This window comes from Aotus nancymaae, unplaced genomic scaffold (genome assembly GCF_030222135.1).
Source record: "Aotus nancymaae isolate 86718 unplaced genomic scaffold, 86718_ANA_hifiasm-v0.15.2.pri h1tg000021l, whole genome shotgun sequence".
NCBI lineage: Eukaryota > Metazoa > Chordata > Mammalia > Primates > Aotidae > Aotus > Aotus nancymaae.
In genome coordinates, this window is record NW_026988433.1 from 26,994,498 (window position 1) to 27,008,620 (window position 14,123).

General features: G+C 49.1%; 1 protein-coding gene across 1 annotated transcript in view; it reads left to right on the forward strand.

The window, feature by feature from the left end:
• The first annotated feature begins 522 nt into the window (after positions 1-522).
• NUAK1 (NUAK family kinase 1) overlaps positions 523-14,123 on the forward strand; it is a 75,183-nt gene continuing 61,582 nt past the window's right edge. The window contains exon 1 of the mRNA XM_012469183.3: positions 523-1,072. Within this exon, the coding sequence (XP_012324606.2) occupies positions 815-1,072 (258 nt within the window). The 5' untranslated portion in view covers positions 523-814. The remainder of the gene's footprint in view (positions 1,073-14,123) is intronic.

Consider the following 14,123-nt stretch of genomic DNA (forward strand, 5'->3'; position numbering starts at 1 on the left):
GGCGCTCGGGCCCGAGGCGTCCCCGGCGGGATCGCGAACAGGTCCCGGTTGCCCCTCGCTCGCGGCGATCTCGCTTCCCCGGGCCCGAAGCTCCGCCAGCCGCAAACGCCGCCCCGGCGCGAGCAGGAATTCAGGCCGAGCGGCCGGAGCTGGAGCCCGAGGAGGCGCAGGGCCCGCGGTAGCTGCGGCTGGCGAGCCCGAGAGCGCCCGGGGAGGGGCGCCCGGCTTGGAATTTCCCGGTCCCCTCGGGCCCAGCGAGGACAAAGCCCCGTGGCCTAGGCCGCGCCGCACAAAGAGCGAGTCGCGACACGCTCCCATCCCCCTCCCAGCTCACCGAGGCTCCAGCCCCGGCCCCGGGAGGCGGCTGGGAGGTGGGGGAAGCCCTGGCCGCCGCCCCTCGCTCCCCCTCCCCCAGGGCCTCGCGAGCACCGCCCCCGCCCCCGCCCCGTCTGCGCGTCCTCACGGGGAGGGGTTGGGGGGCGCGGCGCCCCACATAACACTCCCCCTCCTGAGCTCGGAGCCACCCTCTCCCCTCCCTCCTGCAAACACCGCCGCCTCCCCTGCCACCGCCGCCACCTCGCCTGACGCTCCGCAGCTCGCCGCAGCCGGGGGGCGGTGCGCGGACCGTGCGCGCCGCGGGCGCCAGATGTGCAGTCCCCGCCGCCGCCAGTGACCTAGCCGCAGCCCGAGCGGGATCGGGCCGCCTCCCTGATGCCGCGGGGGCGACCTTGAGCTTCCCTCGGTGGGGACCCCCGACACCCGAGCGCTGTGCCCAGTCGTGCACTCTGCAGCCCGGCTTGCCGCGCGCTTGGACATGGAAGGGGCCGCTGCGCCCGTGACGGGGGACCTCCCCGATGCGGGGTCGGGGGCGCTGGGCTCTCCCCGGGAGGCGGTGGCGGGGGCGACTGCAGCCCCCGCGACGGCGGCAGCCCCGGAGCCCAGGAAGCCGCACGGGGTGAAGCGGCATCACCACAAGCACAACTTGAAGCACCGCTACGAGCTGCAGGAGACCCTGGGCAAAGGCACCTACGGCAAAGTCAAGAGGGCCACCGAGAGGTTTTCGGGCCGAGTGGTGAGTGGGGGAATCCTGGGGGCTTCGGGGGGCACGGGCTGGACGCGGCCGGGGACCTAGGGCGTGTGAGGTGGGGGTCTGTGCGCCCTGGGGTTCTCTTGACAGAGAAGGGGCTCCTTGGGAAGCCCCGAGACAGACTCCTCACTCTTTCCCCAGCACCCCGTGACTCAGGCGTGTCTCTGTCCCGAAACACTTGTTACATCCTGTCTGCACGTATTTTCTTTTAATTTTTGGTTTGTTTTCTAAAAATTTATACCCAGCAGCAAAGGAATGTTTTAGATTTGCAAACACTTTGCAGAGTTGGGACGGCCGGGGTCTCCCTTGCGAGCACACCTTCAGACCATGCCCCGAAATGCCTTATTTCCGCAACTCTCCAAAGAACCGCATTCCCAGCTGGGAGCTAGCCCCTCAAATCCCCTGTAGTGTAGGTGTTCCTCCCTCTTCCACCCATCTGCCCGCAGCCCCGGCTCTGCATCCTTCCACTCAGACTCTGCATCGCTCTGATGCTGCTGTGGCTGCAAGAGAGGCGACTCCTGCCTGTTTTTAAGAGAGAAGGTTAGGGAGCAAAAATAAAGGCTACTGCCAGCCTGAGGATTCTAACAGTTTGCATAGTGGCTTTGGGAGGACTGAAATGCCCAGGGCATGGGTAATACAGATAGTTGTGCTTAGTTGCAGCAGGCTCAGATGCTGTTTCAGCTCCTGGTTGCAGGGCTACCAAACTGCTTAAGGGGTCTGGCCCCGCTGCTGTTGTGACAGCTGACACCCTGCCAGGGTCCTGGCACCATGTGCACAGCTCCAAGGAGTGCTTTGAGTGCCTTGGGGTCTGTCTGCCTTGTCCCAGCCTTGGTTTGTTGTGATTTTCATTTCTGCAGAACAGGCCCTTGAAATCCACACTGCTTGTGGCTAGAGAGTTGGGTTCAAAGTGACTGACTGTTGCAGAAAGATTTTGTGTGGTGTGTGGCAGAAAATTAACATGGTTCTTTGATTTGAAGCAGATCAGATGTATTCTAATGGATTTAGGGCCAAAGTCAGAAACTAATTATGGGACTCCTTGTGTGCACTTTTGGGGGTGTTTTGGAGGCTCAGGGTTGCTTATAAACAACAAATGACTGCAGGGAAAAAGGAAAATGAGCTGTCAAATAAAATAGCAGGTTAGAATTGACATGTTTCTTTTGCATTTGGGAACGGACAGGTCTGTGAAAAAAATGGGCGTACCAGTCAGCAAAGTTTAGTCTCCAAATTCTCAAATATTTGAATACCTGGATAACCCCCATTTCTCGGATTCTGTTTGAGTCTATAAAACTTTATCCTATAACGTTATTTTTTTAAGTGTTTTATCAATTAATTGGAAATATGAGAGGTCATATATTTCTTTTTAAAGCTGGCTCTGTAATAAGTTCTACAGCAAGCAAGTAGCTGATAATTCACTCTGGGCAGGTGTCGTTTTTGTAGGATGAAAATGTTGAAGGGGAGGGTTGTAGGGCTGGCCTCTGATGAAGGCACTTTCAGGTTTGTGGAAGAAGAGGCTGGGCAACGTGCACTTCATTCATGCTTTTCTTCTGAGGTGATATTCTCTAGGCTGGATGTTGAATAAGCAAAAACCAAGCTTTGCTCCCTGCTCATGTTGTCTTAATAGCTTCTGAAGAATCGCACTGGGTAAGTGGAAAGCAGAATAATGAAAAATAGACACGGTTCGAGCTGCAGGTTGAGAATGTGAGACTATGAGGGATTGTTGAAGTGGTAATTGTGTGTCTGGGGTCTGTGAAGGGACCCCAAAGTCAAAATGCTGGGGTACCATTTCAGACCCTTCTAAAGAACCAACCCTTGTTTTATGGCAGATGGCTTTCTGAGCGTCAGTGGGACTTCCTGTCAGGAGTTCGTGAAGCTGCCTGATCCAGACTAGGTTAGAGTGAAAGGGACTTGCGTTAGTAGGCAGGAGTCCGCCTTCCTGTTTTGGGGGATGTCTTTCTCTGTATTTGCAGAAATTGAACATTCCGTAAGGATTTGGTCAAGCGGCCACGAGGGGGCGCCCTGAGAACGAGAGAGGCTTATTTCCCAGCCGCAAGCCTGAAGCCCCGCTGTGTTATTGTTCAGCCCTAGCTCAGTTTCCCATTGTGCTATTAATTTCAGCTAAATCTCTTGTTGTACTCCAAAATTATGTAAAGATTTTAAATCTGGCAGCAGACCCACGCCCAGAAACTGGCAGTCTCCAAAATGCTTCATTTATTCACGGGGCTGCTTTCTTCTTGATAGCTAAGCTTAGCATGTTAGCCAGATCCCTGGGTGAAAACCTTGCATAAAACAGATGGGAAGACTGAGGTTTAGGGAAGGGAAGTCCTTCTTGCCACAATACCCCCTGACTCCCCTTGCTGAGCACATTGCTCACAGATAATGTAAGAACTTAAGTGAGAAACAGGAATTGTCAAGTGGAAAATTTCCTGTGCCTGGCTGAACAGAAAATAACACCAAACAAACAAAAAATTGGTCAACAAGTTGTTCTTGCCCGTACAGTGCCTGGTGACTCAGAAACTGTTAAGAGCAGCAAGAAATTTTCATCTAAAACATGAACTTGGAGTTTTCTTTTGGTAGCAACGAGGTGCTAAACATTCACAACTTGCTTTGAAGGTGCGGTTGAGGTTAGCCTTTTTGATCTTTGGGTATAATTTTGAAGCGATGCTCTATTTTCATTTGCACCAGTGCTTTTTACAGCATCGCTCAAGCAGCAGTGGTTGTAACGTGTTTTACCAATGTGAGTGGCCCAAGACAGGTGCCGGGTATGGGGCTGTATGAAATGCTGTGAAATCAACATCCCTGCTGAGAGCAAGGGCCCTTCTCAGAGAGGAGAGAAGTTTCTAAAAAATGAAGATGTGCTGGTTTTTAATTGCATACCTGGAAGGACCTTCTGAATAAAACAAAGCACAAGACAGCATCATTTTCTACGTGCCACAAAAGGCAGTTCTGAAGAGAAGTATAGAGTTAGACGCTTGCAGTCAGCAGGTCCAACCCTCTGCGTGGTCCAGGCATCCTCCTGCGGTCTTGCAGCCTCTGCTAAAGCATGTCCGTGAGACCAGGACTCAGAGTGGCTTGTTCCAGAGATGAACAAGCTCAAAAATGAGGCACTCTGGCAGAAAGGCTAAGAGCCCTGGCTTACATTCAAATCCTTGATCTACCCCTTCCTAGCTTTGTGTCTTTTGGCAAGCTATGCGACTTTCTGAAACCTCAGCTTCTTCATCGGTAAAATGAGCTACTAAGAGTACCAACTTCATGGACTTGTGAGAACTGAATAGAATGATCTATATAAAACCTCAAAAGGGGACATTAATCAATTTAGTTCCTCTGTTTAGCAGATTTTTTTTCTCAACTCATTTTAAGGTTTCATTAGATTTTAAGACCATCAGAGAGACATAATGCATTGTATCATGCAGAGAGAGATAGAAGAAATAATCAAGTTATCAGAGTGATAAAATAAATGCCAAATTAATTAGGGAGGTGTGTCCACAGGAAGGTGAGATAATCAGCCAAATTCAGATAGGATCTGAATGCATTTCTAAAGTCTTGAATTTGGGCCTCGTTTATTGCACAACTTTTGTTTTGATACAGTTTTGGGCAGGCCTATCAGGTGAGCCACTGTGTCATAATTCAGCCTGCATTTTCTTTGAGCTAAGCTCCCTGGACCTACAGGCCACACAAAGCATTGTCAAAAAACCCAAAACCCAAACAACATACTTTTGGGGGAAGAGGTGTCCTGTGATCACCTTGATGTCAAGGGCCAAGTTCGACTTTCTCCCTGCGCCAGGTTCTCTCTGGTGAGCAGTAGGTGGTGTGGTGTGAGCTGGAGGCAGGGTCCCTGGGGGGCAGTCTGGGATGGCAGTGGCAGGACTGGTGGGCAGAGTGTGCCCCTCCCTCACAGTCTGCCATGGTGCCCTTGGCCATCAAAGCATTAGCTTGCGTGATGGGGCATCTTTATCTAACAAGCCAAGTGATTTGACCAAAAATGGGTGTTTTAAGCACCATCCCAAAGCTATTCATAGCCTCCTGCTGGAAAACTGCAAATCAGGGAGAAAAATTAGTAAGCAGGCCTGCCAAGCCAGGGGGCATGTTGACGTCACGTGCGCGGTGGCTGAAGTGCCATGTTGCAGCTGAGAGTGTAAGGGACCATGGCAAACATGTGGTTCAAACTTCTCATCTTTGAGGTGGGAACAATAAAGCGCAGAAGTGTGAAGTGACTTGGTCGAGGTTGCACAGCTGTTGAATGACTGAGCTGGATCTTAGAAAGCTGATTCTTGGTTTGGTATTTTTCCATCACTCATTTAATAAATCTTTACTAAGAAAGACACGGGCCTCACTCGTAAAGAACTTATAATCTAGTAGCAAAGATGAAATGTACTTACAAACATTGAACTAATTCTGTTCAGTTCAATGAAGATTTATTACCATCTGCCATATGCTACTCACCATGTTAAATGCTGAGACAGAGAAATGAGTAAAACTTAGGGAGCTTCCAGCCCCATGGAAGAGAAAGAGGAAGTAGTGACTGGGCATGAGCAACTCTTCCATAGAGGATTCAATTCTTTCCGGTGATTTTCAAGTTGGATTACAGCTCACTGAAGCTTAGCTCATCAAACTGAGTTTGACCCTGGATAGAATCGTATTTCTACTGCTACCATTATTTACCATCAGCTGATATTTTTGAGAGCTTGTGATGTGTCCCACTGTGCTAAGTGCTTTACAGACATTTTCCCTCACTGAACCTTCACAACAAGCCTGTGAGGTGTAAAATAGTGAGACCCATTTTGTAGATGGGGAAGATGACACGCAGGGAGGTTAGGTAACTGGCCAAGGGTCCGACAGCTGGATGTTGTCAATTGAGTCTGTTTGGAAACCCATTGCCGCTAAAGGAATTGAGAACCTTCCTTTATGTTGCACAGCTGGTGACCTCTGGATTTGGGTGTGGTTCTTTGCTAATGGTGCCAGAAGAGCAGCCATGGGGTGATTCCCCCCACCCCTTCCCGTCTCCGTCTCCTGTGATTTCTTGTTGCTATTCCGGAAGGGGATCTAGAGGAGGGGCCAGGGCATACTGTGGGATTAGAAAGTGTTCTCCAACTAATGAGAGGACAAGTGCTGTTGAAAATGACCCTTGCTTTGAGTTTCAGAAGATTGAAATGTGGGGCATTCCAGAGCATTCATTAATTTGTGTTTGGGGGAAGCTGAATATTCCAGATGGCTTGGAAGGCAGGGTCTGTGCTGGGACACAATGGGAGGGTAAGGTTAGTAAGATAGGTTAAGGGTAATAGTAAGAATTGATGCAAATACAAATAATAGCAACTAATACTTCATGAGTGCTTATAACATGCTAGGTGCATATTAACTGATTTAATCCTCATAACAATACTGCTATCATCCTATTTTCCAGATGAAGAAACTGAGTCACAGAGAGGTGAACTAGCTTGCCCAAGGTCACAAGGAACAGCAGAGCCAGGGTCTGGACTCAGGCAACGTGCACGTAGAGAGACCTTGACCTTAACTCTCCCTCTAGCGGTGTCTGAGCTGGGTTCTGATCACAGTGGGGCTTTGAGCCCATCAGTTTGGTGTGCTGGCTTGGAGCAGGGAGTATTTGCAAGAGGTGAGGTTGGGAAGATTAGAATCAGAGCCAAGTTGGGGAGAAGAGATGTGCCTGCTTCTGGTGAGCCGTCTGTTGGACCTTGAGGAGTTTGTTTTAATGGATCAGGTCAGGGAGGTCTTCACCTGGGCACACACAGAGTTCTTTGTTTCTCAAGCAGCCTCAGACCCTGGGGTCCCTAGGGGGCTTTGAGGGGTAAGCTGGTCCACTTCCCTGCCTGCAGACAAAAATGTCCCCACACCATGCCAGTATGTCTTGATCTTGCTTCCTCCTGGGAAGCAGCAAGAGACAAGGGTTTTAGTCAGGGTATCTTGTCTGTCGCTGTGTCTGTCTGTCTTGAATCCATTCTGCATAGTAGCTACTTATTGTCAATGCCTCGCATGGTGCCAAGCACATAGTAGGTCCTCAACAGAGGCTTGTAGGATGGAACTGAAGTGAATACATAGAGTGAGGGATTATCTTGGGAGGCGCAGAAGTTGTAGGTTATCTTTCCCGACCTCAAGGAACTTCCGATTTGTAGGGAAGGAAAGACAATGGTTGGAAATGAGTGGCAAGTTACAGAGCAAAGTCTGAAAAGACAGGCAGACCCTTCTGTGCGCGAGTTCCCCTTCTGTGATGTTTGCACATGCGTTTGTTAGGGGGAGATGTGTATCCAGGGCTTGTCAGGTTCCTGGCCATGGCTTCCCGTCCTCAGTGGCTCCAGAGTCAGACAGCAGAAGTCTCATTTGTCTTTCCCACATGAAAGTCCTGGAGCATCTGTAAGTTATGATTTGTGAAGTATCTGCTTTAAAGCAGAATGCATTTATCATCGTACTGGCCCAGACGACATTGTAGAGCACAGGAATGAGAGGCTCCCAGGCCTCAGAATAGGAGGGGCTGGGCCAGATGACCCACCATGAATGGAGCCTGGCTGAATTGATAAAATTCCCTGGAAACAGCCCAGGAGCAGCCAGATGTTGGCTTTACAGCGAAGCTCTTCGGTAAACTTTTAACTGCATGTGAAAACCAGGGCTGGGCAGTTCCACTTCTAGGTTTACCTGGGAGAAATGCCAACACATGTCCACATAGAAACTTATACACAAATGTTCATAGAGCATTATTATTAATAAGAGCCCCAAAGTGGAAGCAAGTGATGAATGGATAAATAAACTGTGGCATGTCCATTTTATTTGTGGCATATTATTTATGTTCTATTCCATAATTTTATTTTTGGAATATTTTTGGACTGTTATTCAGCAGTAAAAAGAAATGAAGTACCATGCGACAGCATAGATGAACCTTGAAAACATTATGCTTAGTGAATGAAGCCAGCCACAAAAGACCATATATCGTATGATTCCATTTGTATGTAATGTCCAGAAGAGACAGATCCATAGAGACAGAATGTAGATGAGTGGGCCTGGGGGTGGGTTTGGGAGTAAATGGGGAGTAGCTGCTGATGGTTATGGAGTTTTTTGGGGGGTGCTGAAAATGTTCTAAAATTGTGATGATGGTTGCACCACTCTGATCATACTAAAAACCCCTGAATTGTGCACTTGAAAGGGGTGAATTGTATGGGATGTGAATTACATCTCAATAACGCTGGTAATAACTTAAGAAAGGGGGTCTCAGAATAGAGAGTGGGAAAGGGGGGAAGCCTGTATCTCTGAGGCCTCTGAGATTCCAGCCTTGGGTTCCACAGATATCTCACACTCATTTTGTGAAAGAAGTGAAGACAACTTCCTGCTAACCATAGACAACATAGAGAGCCCCAGGGCCAGGCTGCCTGCGCCCATATGCCAGCCCACCCCTGGACAGCTGTGTGACCATGGGCTAGTGACTCATTTTTAAGTTCTGGGTTCTTTTCTATGGCTCACAATAGTTCTCCTTTTATGGATTATTGAGAGAAAGCACTGAGGTGATGTAACTAAGCCTTTTGCCTGATGTCTGGCACATAGTAGGTGCACAGTAGATGCAGCCAGGGCCATTGCTAGTCTAAAAGACACCTTTGTACAAATTAGAAAAAGGCCTCCTCTAGGTAGATACATTTGAAAAGGCTTCTGTTCTGGCCAGAAGCAGCCGCTCTCAGACTAGTGGCTCTGGGAGAACGACATGAGCTGGGTCCCATTCACCTGCCCATGGGCTGGGTGCCCTGCGCGTGTATGATCCGCACATCCCTGCTTGCAGCCCTGGTGGTAGCTTGCTTTCTTCTTCTTCTTCTTAGCTGCCACTTGTCAATATTCTGTGGCGCTTGAAGCTTCCCCTTAAGAAAGACTACATCCCCACATTGTCGCTCGATACACCTGCTTTTCTTTTCAATCTAGCAATAAACCAGATAGATGTATTGAATGTGTGCTTACAATGTGTCCAGCACTGAAGGAGAATATATCAAGTCTTGCCATTGAGATATCTAGAATTTAGTTGGGGCTATTAGAGTCATACATCTGGAATAATCTGAGAACAATGCAATAATCTGAATATAGAAATAAGGTGTGGAGGCCGGGCACAATGGCTTGTGCCTCCAATCCCAGCCCTTTGGGAGGCCGAGGTGGGTGGATAACTGGAGGTAGGAGTTTGAGACCAGCCTGACCAACATGGTGAAACCCTGTCTCTATCCAAAGTACAGAAAGTAGCCAGGTGTGGGGGTGTGTGCTTGTAATCCCAGCTACAGGCTGAGGCAGGAGAATCGCTTGAACCCATGAGGCAGAGGTTTCAGTGAGTTGAGATTGCACCACTGCACTCCAGCCTGGGCAGGCAACAGAGGCAGACTCTGTCTCAAAAAAAAAAAAAAAAAAAAAGAGAAAAAGAAAAAAGGAAAAAAAAGAAATGAGGTGTGGAAGAAGAAATCCCAGCTGTTGAATCAGACAGACCTGGGTTCAAATTCTGCCCTGCTACCCAGGAGCTACATGGTCCCAGGCAGGCTGCGCGTTTTCTCTGGCTTCTGTTTAGTCGTCTGGAAAATGCAGCTATGAAATATCCTACCAAGTGAGAAATATCCTACCAAGTGAGATTGCCATCAGAAGTAGGATTTGGAAGCTTCCGACAGAGAGCCTGGTGCATAGTAGGCTCTTGAGAACTAGAGCTAATATGACTGTTTCAGGGAGAAGTACTAGGGTGGAGTACCTAGGGGACTTCTTATCTTGGCTCAAGGCTTTCCATGCTAAAATCCCCCCATGGGTTGCACGGGAACCAAAGTCTGAACTTACCATGTCTTTCAAGGCTCCGGCCTGGGTCTTCAGACCACCACTTCCTCACTCCTTTGTTTCAGCCCCGTGTCTGTGTCCTTTTGAGTACATGGAGAGTGTGGATTGGGCTATCTGTAGGCTCCATCCTTCCTTGTCTATTAGAAAGGCAGCAGGGCTGCTGTCTGTCTCACTTGTCACTGCAGCCCAGCCTGAAGCCCAGTGCTAGGCATCTAGTGGGTGCTCAGTAAGAATGAATGAATGAATGATCAAATGAACACTTGCGGGAAGAAGCACCAGCAATCCTGAGAAGGGAGAGTTCTGTGAAGGCGTGAGGCAGCAGGGAAGGCCCTGGGGCTCCATCCTCCTCCTTCTCTGGGTCATGCCTCTCCTTAGCACTGTGCACACAGCATTTCCAGGTGCTTCTCAGTGACAGCTCTGCACTGCAGCTGGAGAGGTGGCCCAAGCCCATCCCAAACTCATTTCCCACCCTTGGTGGCTGCTCCAGGCCAGCAGTTTTTCAGAGCTCAGCAGCCTCCTCGGGCTGCTCCCACACTGGCCCGGCTTCCTTCAGAGAGTCTAGCCCTCCATCTGAGAAGCCCGGATAGTCAGCTCCGCAGAGCGTGCTAGCTTTAGATGCAAAACGCATCTGCAAGGTTTTCCAAACATTTCTTTCTGGATTGTAAATCAAGTACTTTAAGAATTATATCTGGCTGGAGTGCAGAGTTAATGTGTGTCTTGAAAAAACAGCATCATGATTTGCCTTTTAAATTTGAGAAAAGAATTCCACTTCCTTTACTTTCATTAGGGATATTGAGATTTCCAGCGGGAAGGCGCTGAGAGGGGGCTGTGGTAGGTGTTAGCTTCTTCCCTGGAAGGGTGGGGGATGGCGAGTGGCTGAGGGCTCAACTTTCATCTATTTGGCTGAAGGGCAATTTTGATGTTTAAAAAAAGGTAGCTGCTGCTTCTGTTAGTATCTCCAGCGAGACCCCATTCACTTCTGTCTGTGTCAGGCTCCTGTTATTCAGGTGGCTTAAGGGCCATAAAGGTGCTTGATCACAGCAGGTTCAAACTAAGCCTTGCTGGCTGCTGCCATTTCACTATGAACTGGGCTCAGCTCATGTGTGGTTCACCTTAACTGCCAAAGGTCACTCATGTCCCGGTCTTCTACAGGATCTTGGAAGGGAAGTGAACCGTCCAAACTACACATTGAAAAGGGAAGCCGGGCCCAGTGGCTCATTCCTGTAATCTCAGTACTTTGAGAGGCCGAGGTGGGTGGATTACTTGAGGTCAGGAGTTTGAGACCAACCTGGCCAACATGGCGAAAACCCGTCTCTACTAAAAATACAGAATTAGCCTGGTGTGGTGGCACATACCTGTAATCCCAGCTACTCAGGAGGCTGATGCAGGAGAATTGCTTGAACCTGGGAGGTGGAGGTTGCAGTGAGCCGAGATTGCACCACTGCATTCCAGCCTGGGTGACAGAACGAGTCTCTGTGGGAAAAAAAAAAAAGAAAAGAAAAGGGAGAATATGGAGCTAGACTTCCCGGGTTTGAGAGAACATGAACCTCCTGTGTAACCTTGAGATAACTGTGACTCGTTTCTTCATCTGTGAAATGGGAGTTGCAGGGTTAACAAATCATATGTCGAGTTTTTAGAAAAGTGTGTCACCCACAGCGCATGGTCTGTAAATCTGATTTTTGGAAGGAGGCCTTTTGGGAAAGGCAGGATAGGGTCTTGGCCATGTCTGTGCCTGCAGTGGCCTGGGCACAGGGCATTGCACACAGTAGGTGCCGCTGTGTTGAACACACTTGCTTCACTTGTACATTGAGGGGCTGAGACAAAAATGTCCTTCAGGGCTCCTTCCAGCTCATAGGAAGAGAATCCTAGGAGTCCCCGAAAGGCTTCATTTCCTATTGCTTGTTTTTTGGCAGAAGGACTCCTTGCTGGGGAAAGTGGAAGTATCTTCACTTCTCATACCTGCTTTGCAAGTGTACGGAGGGTCTCCCTATGTAGATCGTCAGCCTACGGTTAGGGAGGTTTGTTCACCTTCCCTGCTCTCTGGTTCCGTGGGATGCGAACGCATTCTGTTCTGCTCAAGGCAGCCAAGCCTTTCTTAAACATGTCTATGAGGTGGCTTCTGAACTAGACTCTATGTGAGAGAGAAAATGTTCCTGTCTGTAATCCCACATTTTGGGAGGTCAAGGTGGGGGGAATCGCTTGAGGCCCGGAGCTCTAGATCAGCCTGGTCAACATAGTGAGACTCTTCCGTCTCTACAAAAAATTAAAAAATTGGCTGGGCATGGTGACCCTCACCTGTAGTCCTGGCTACTTGGGAGGCCGAGATGGGAGGATCGCTTGAGCACAGTAGTTGGAGACCACAGTGATCTGTGATCACACCACTGCATTCCAACCTGGGCAACAGAGCAAGAACTTGTCTCACATAACATAAAGAAAAGAAAAGAAAATGTTCATCCTCAAAGAACCTCTCAGTTTTCTCATCAGTAAAATGGGTTGGTAATAGTAGAGCTCGACTCCTAGGTTGTCACAAGGACTCACGGACCACACACATGCTAAGAACAGTGCCTGCCATGGGGCTAGTTCTCAAGCGGTGTTATTTGTTATTATTTGCGATTCAGAGGAGGTAAGCTCATGTTCTACTGGGGTGCTCGGAGGAATCTTTGCTCATTCCTTAGCTGCTTAGACTTTAAAGGGGCTTTGCTTTTGGTCCCAGTGAGGCCAGAGGCTCGTGGATGCCTCTGCTCTCAGGTCTCCCTGTGGACACTGTTTCTTCTTCCCAGGGCTTTGGCTGTGACTGGGTACACTGAGCACCCAGGAGAGCTTGGCTTCTTGATCCCGGGTGACAGGTAGGCTAGAGGCAAGATTCTGGGGCTGAGGAAAAGACTTAAGAGGGCCCTGTACCCAGGGGAAGGGATGTTCTTGCAGTCTCGCTTAAAGGGAAGACTTAACTCATATGTTTACTACTGTTTTATCCTTGAAGATGAACAAATAAAGCTGACCTTTACTGAGCATTTTATTTGCCAGGCCCTGTGAGGAGTGCTTTGCCTGTATCATCTCACTCAACTCGATTCTATGAGATACATGCTGTCACCTGACTTTGCCAGGAGGAAACTGAGGCCCGGGGCCCCACTGTTTGTAACTTGGGGATGATGGCAGGAAGACAACTCATGTCTGTCTGAGCTCGAAATTATGAGCCTAGACTGCTTCCCAAGAAAGAGTAGAAATATTTCTGTCTTTTTTTCTTGTGGCACATGTTCCCTTCTGCCTCTCCCAGGGTAGCAGGTTTAAAATAATTTATTCAAATAGCTCTGTGGGAGGCACTGGGGGAGGCAGAGGGAGTAAGATATTGCCCCCAGGAGTTCACCTTCCTCTTGATTTGAGAATGTGCATCTAACCCTCACATTTGAAGATCCTTAGTCTTTGGGGTCCACGTTTACCCCTCCTTGCTGGTCCATTTAAGGGGATTGATTTCTTGTTGTATTTTTTTTTCTTCTTTAATCTCTCAGAATTTCATTACTTTCTATCAAACACATCCATTAGGCAGCCTCGACTTTCTCGGTATCAATTAAGACAGAAGCCAGCAAACCTTAGAAACTCTCAGCGGTCCTTGAGGCAAGATAATTACCTTGTGTGATTCTTAGTAGATTTGAAAGTGAACTCTTTCTTCCATTAGCAGAAGCTGTGCAGGGAAGAGGCTAATGGTCTGTTTCTGTGGTGAGCTCAAAGCCTAGCCGTGAACTCGTTTGCCTGGAAAGACAGGGCAGCGATGTGCTTGCTGCCCTGGGGAGAACCTCATTTTGCATCTTCCTCGTGGTTAATGGGTATCTGTTTTTCAGGCAGGACCAAGTGGAGCACTGAGGGAGGGAACAAGTGAGTGAGTGGGCATGAAGCAGGTAGTAGAGATCCTGGAGAGGAGAAAAATAAAGTAGAAATCTCCACTTACTTCGTTGTTTAGGAAGGTCCAGAGCAGAGGGAGCGTCCTTCCCCGAACAACCCTAATAGCAGGGATCACTGAGCGATCAGTGTGTGCCAGGCGCTGTTCTATTTATGTGCTTTCTCGCCTTCGAACCTGTATTATGATCACGTTCGTTTCATAGATGAGGACGCAGAGGCTTAGAGCGGGTCCAACGACTTGCCCAAAGTCACAGAGCCGGGATCACAGAATTTAGGGCTGGACTGTCTGATTCAGGGTTCATGATTGCAAGCACTGTTGGAGCTGGAGTTAAAGCTCGGAGAAGTGGCCTCCATG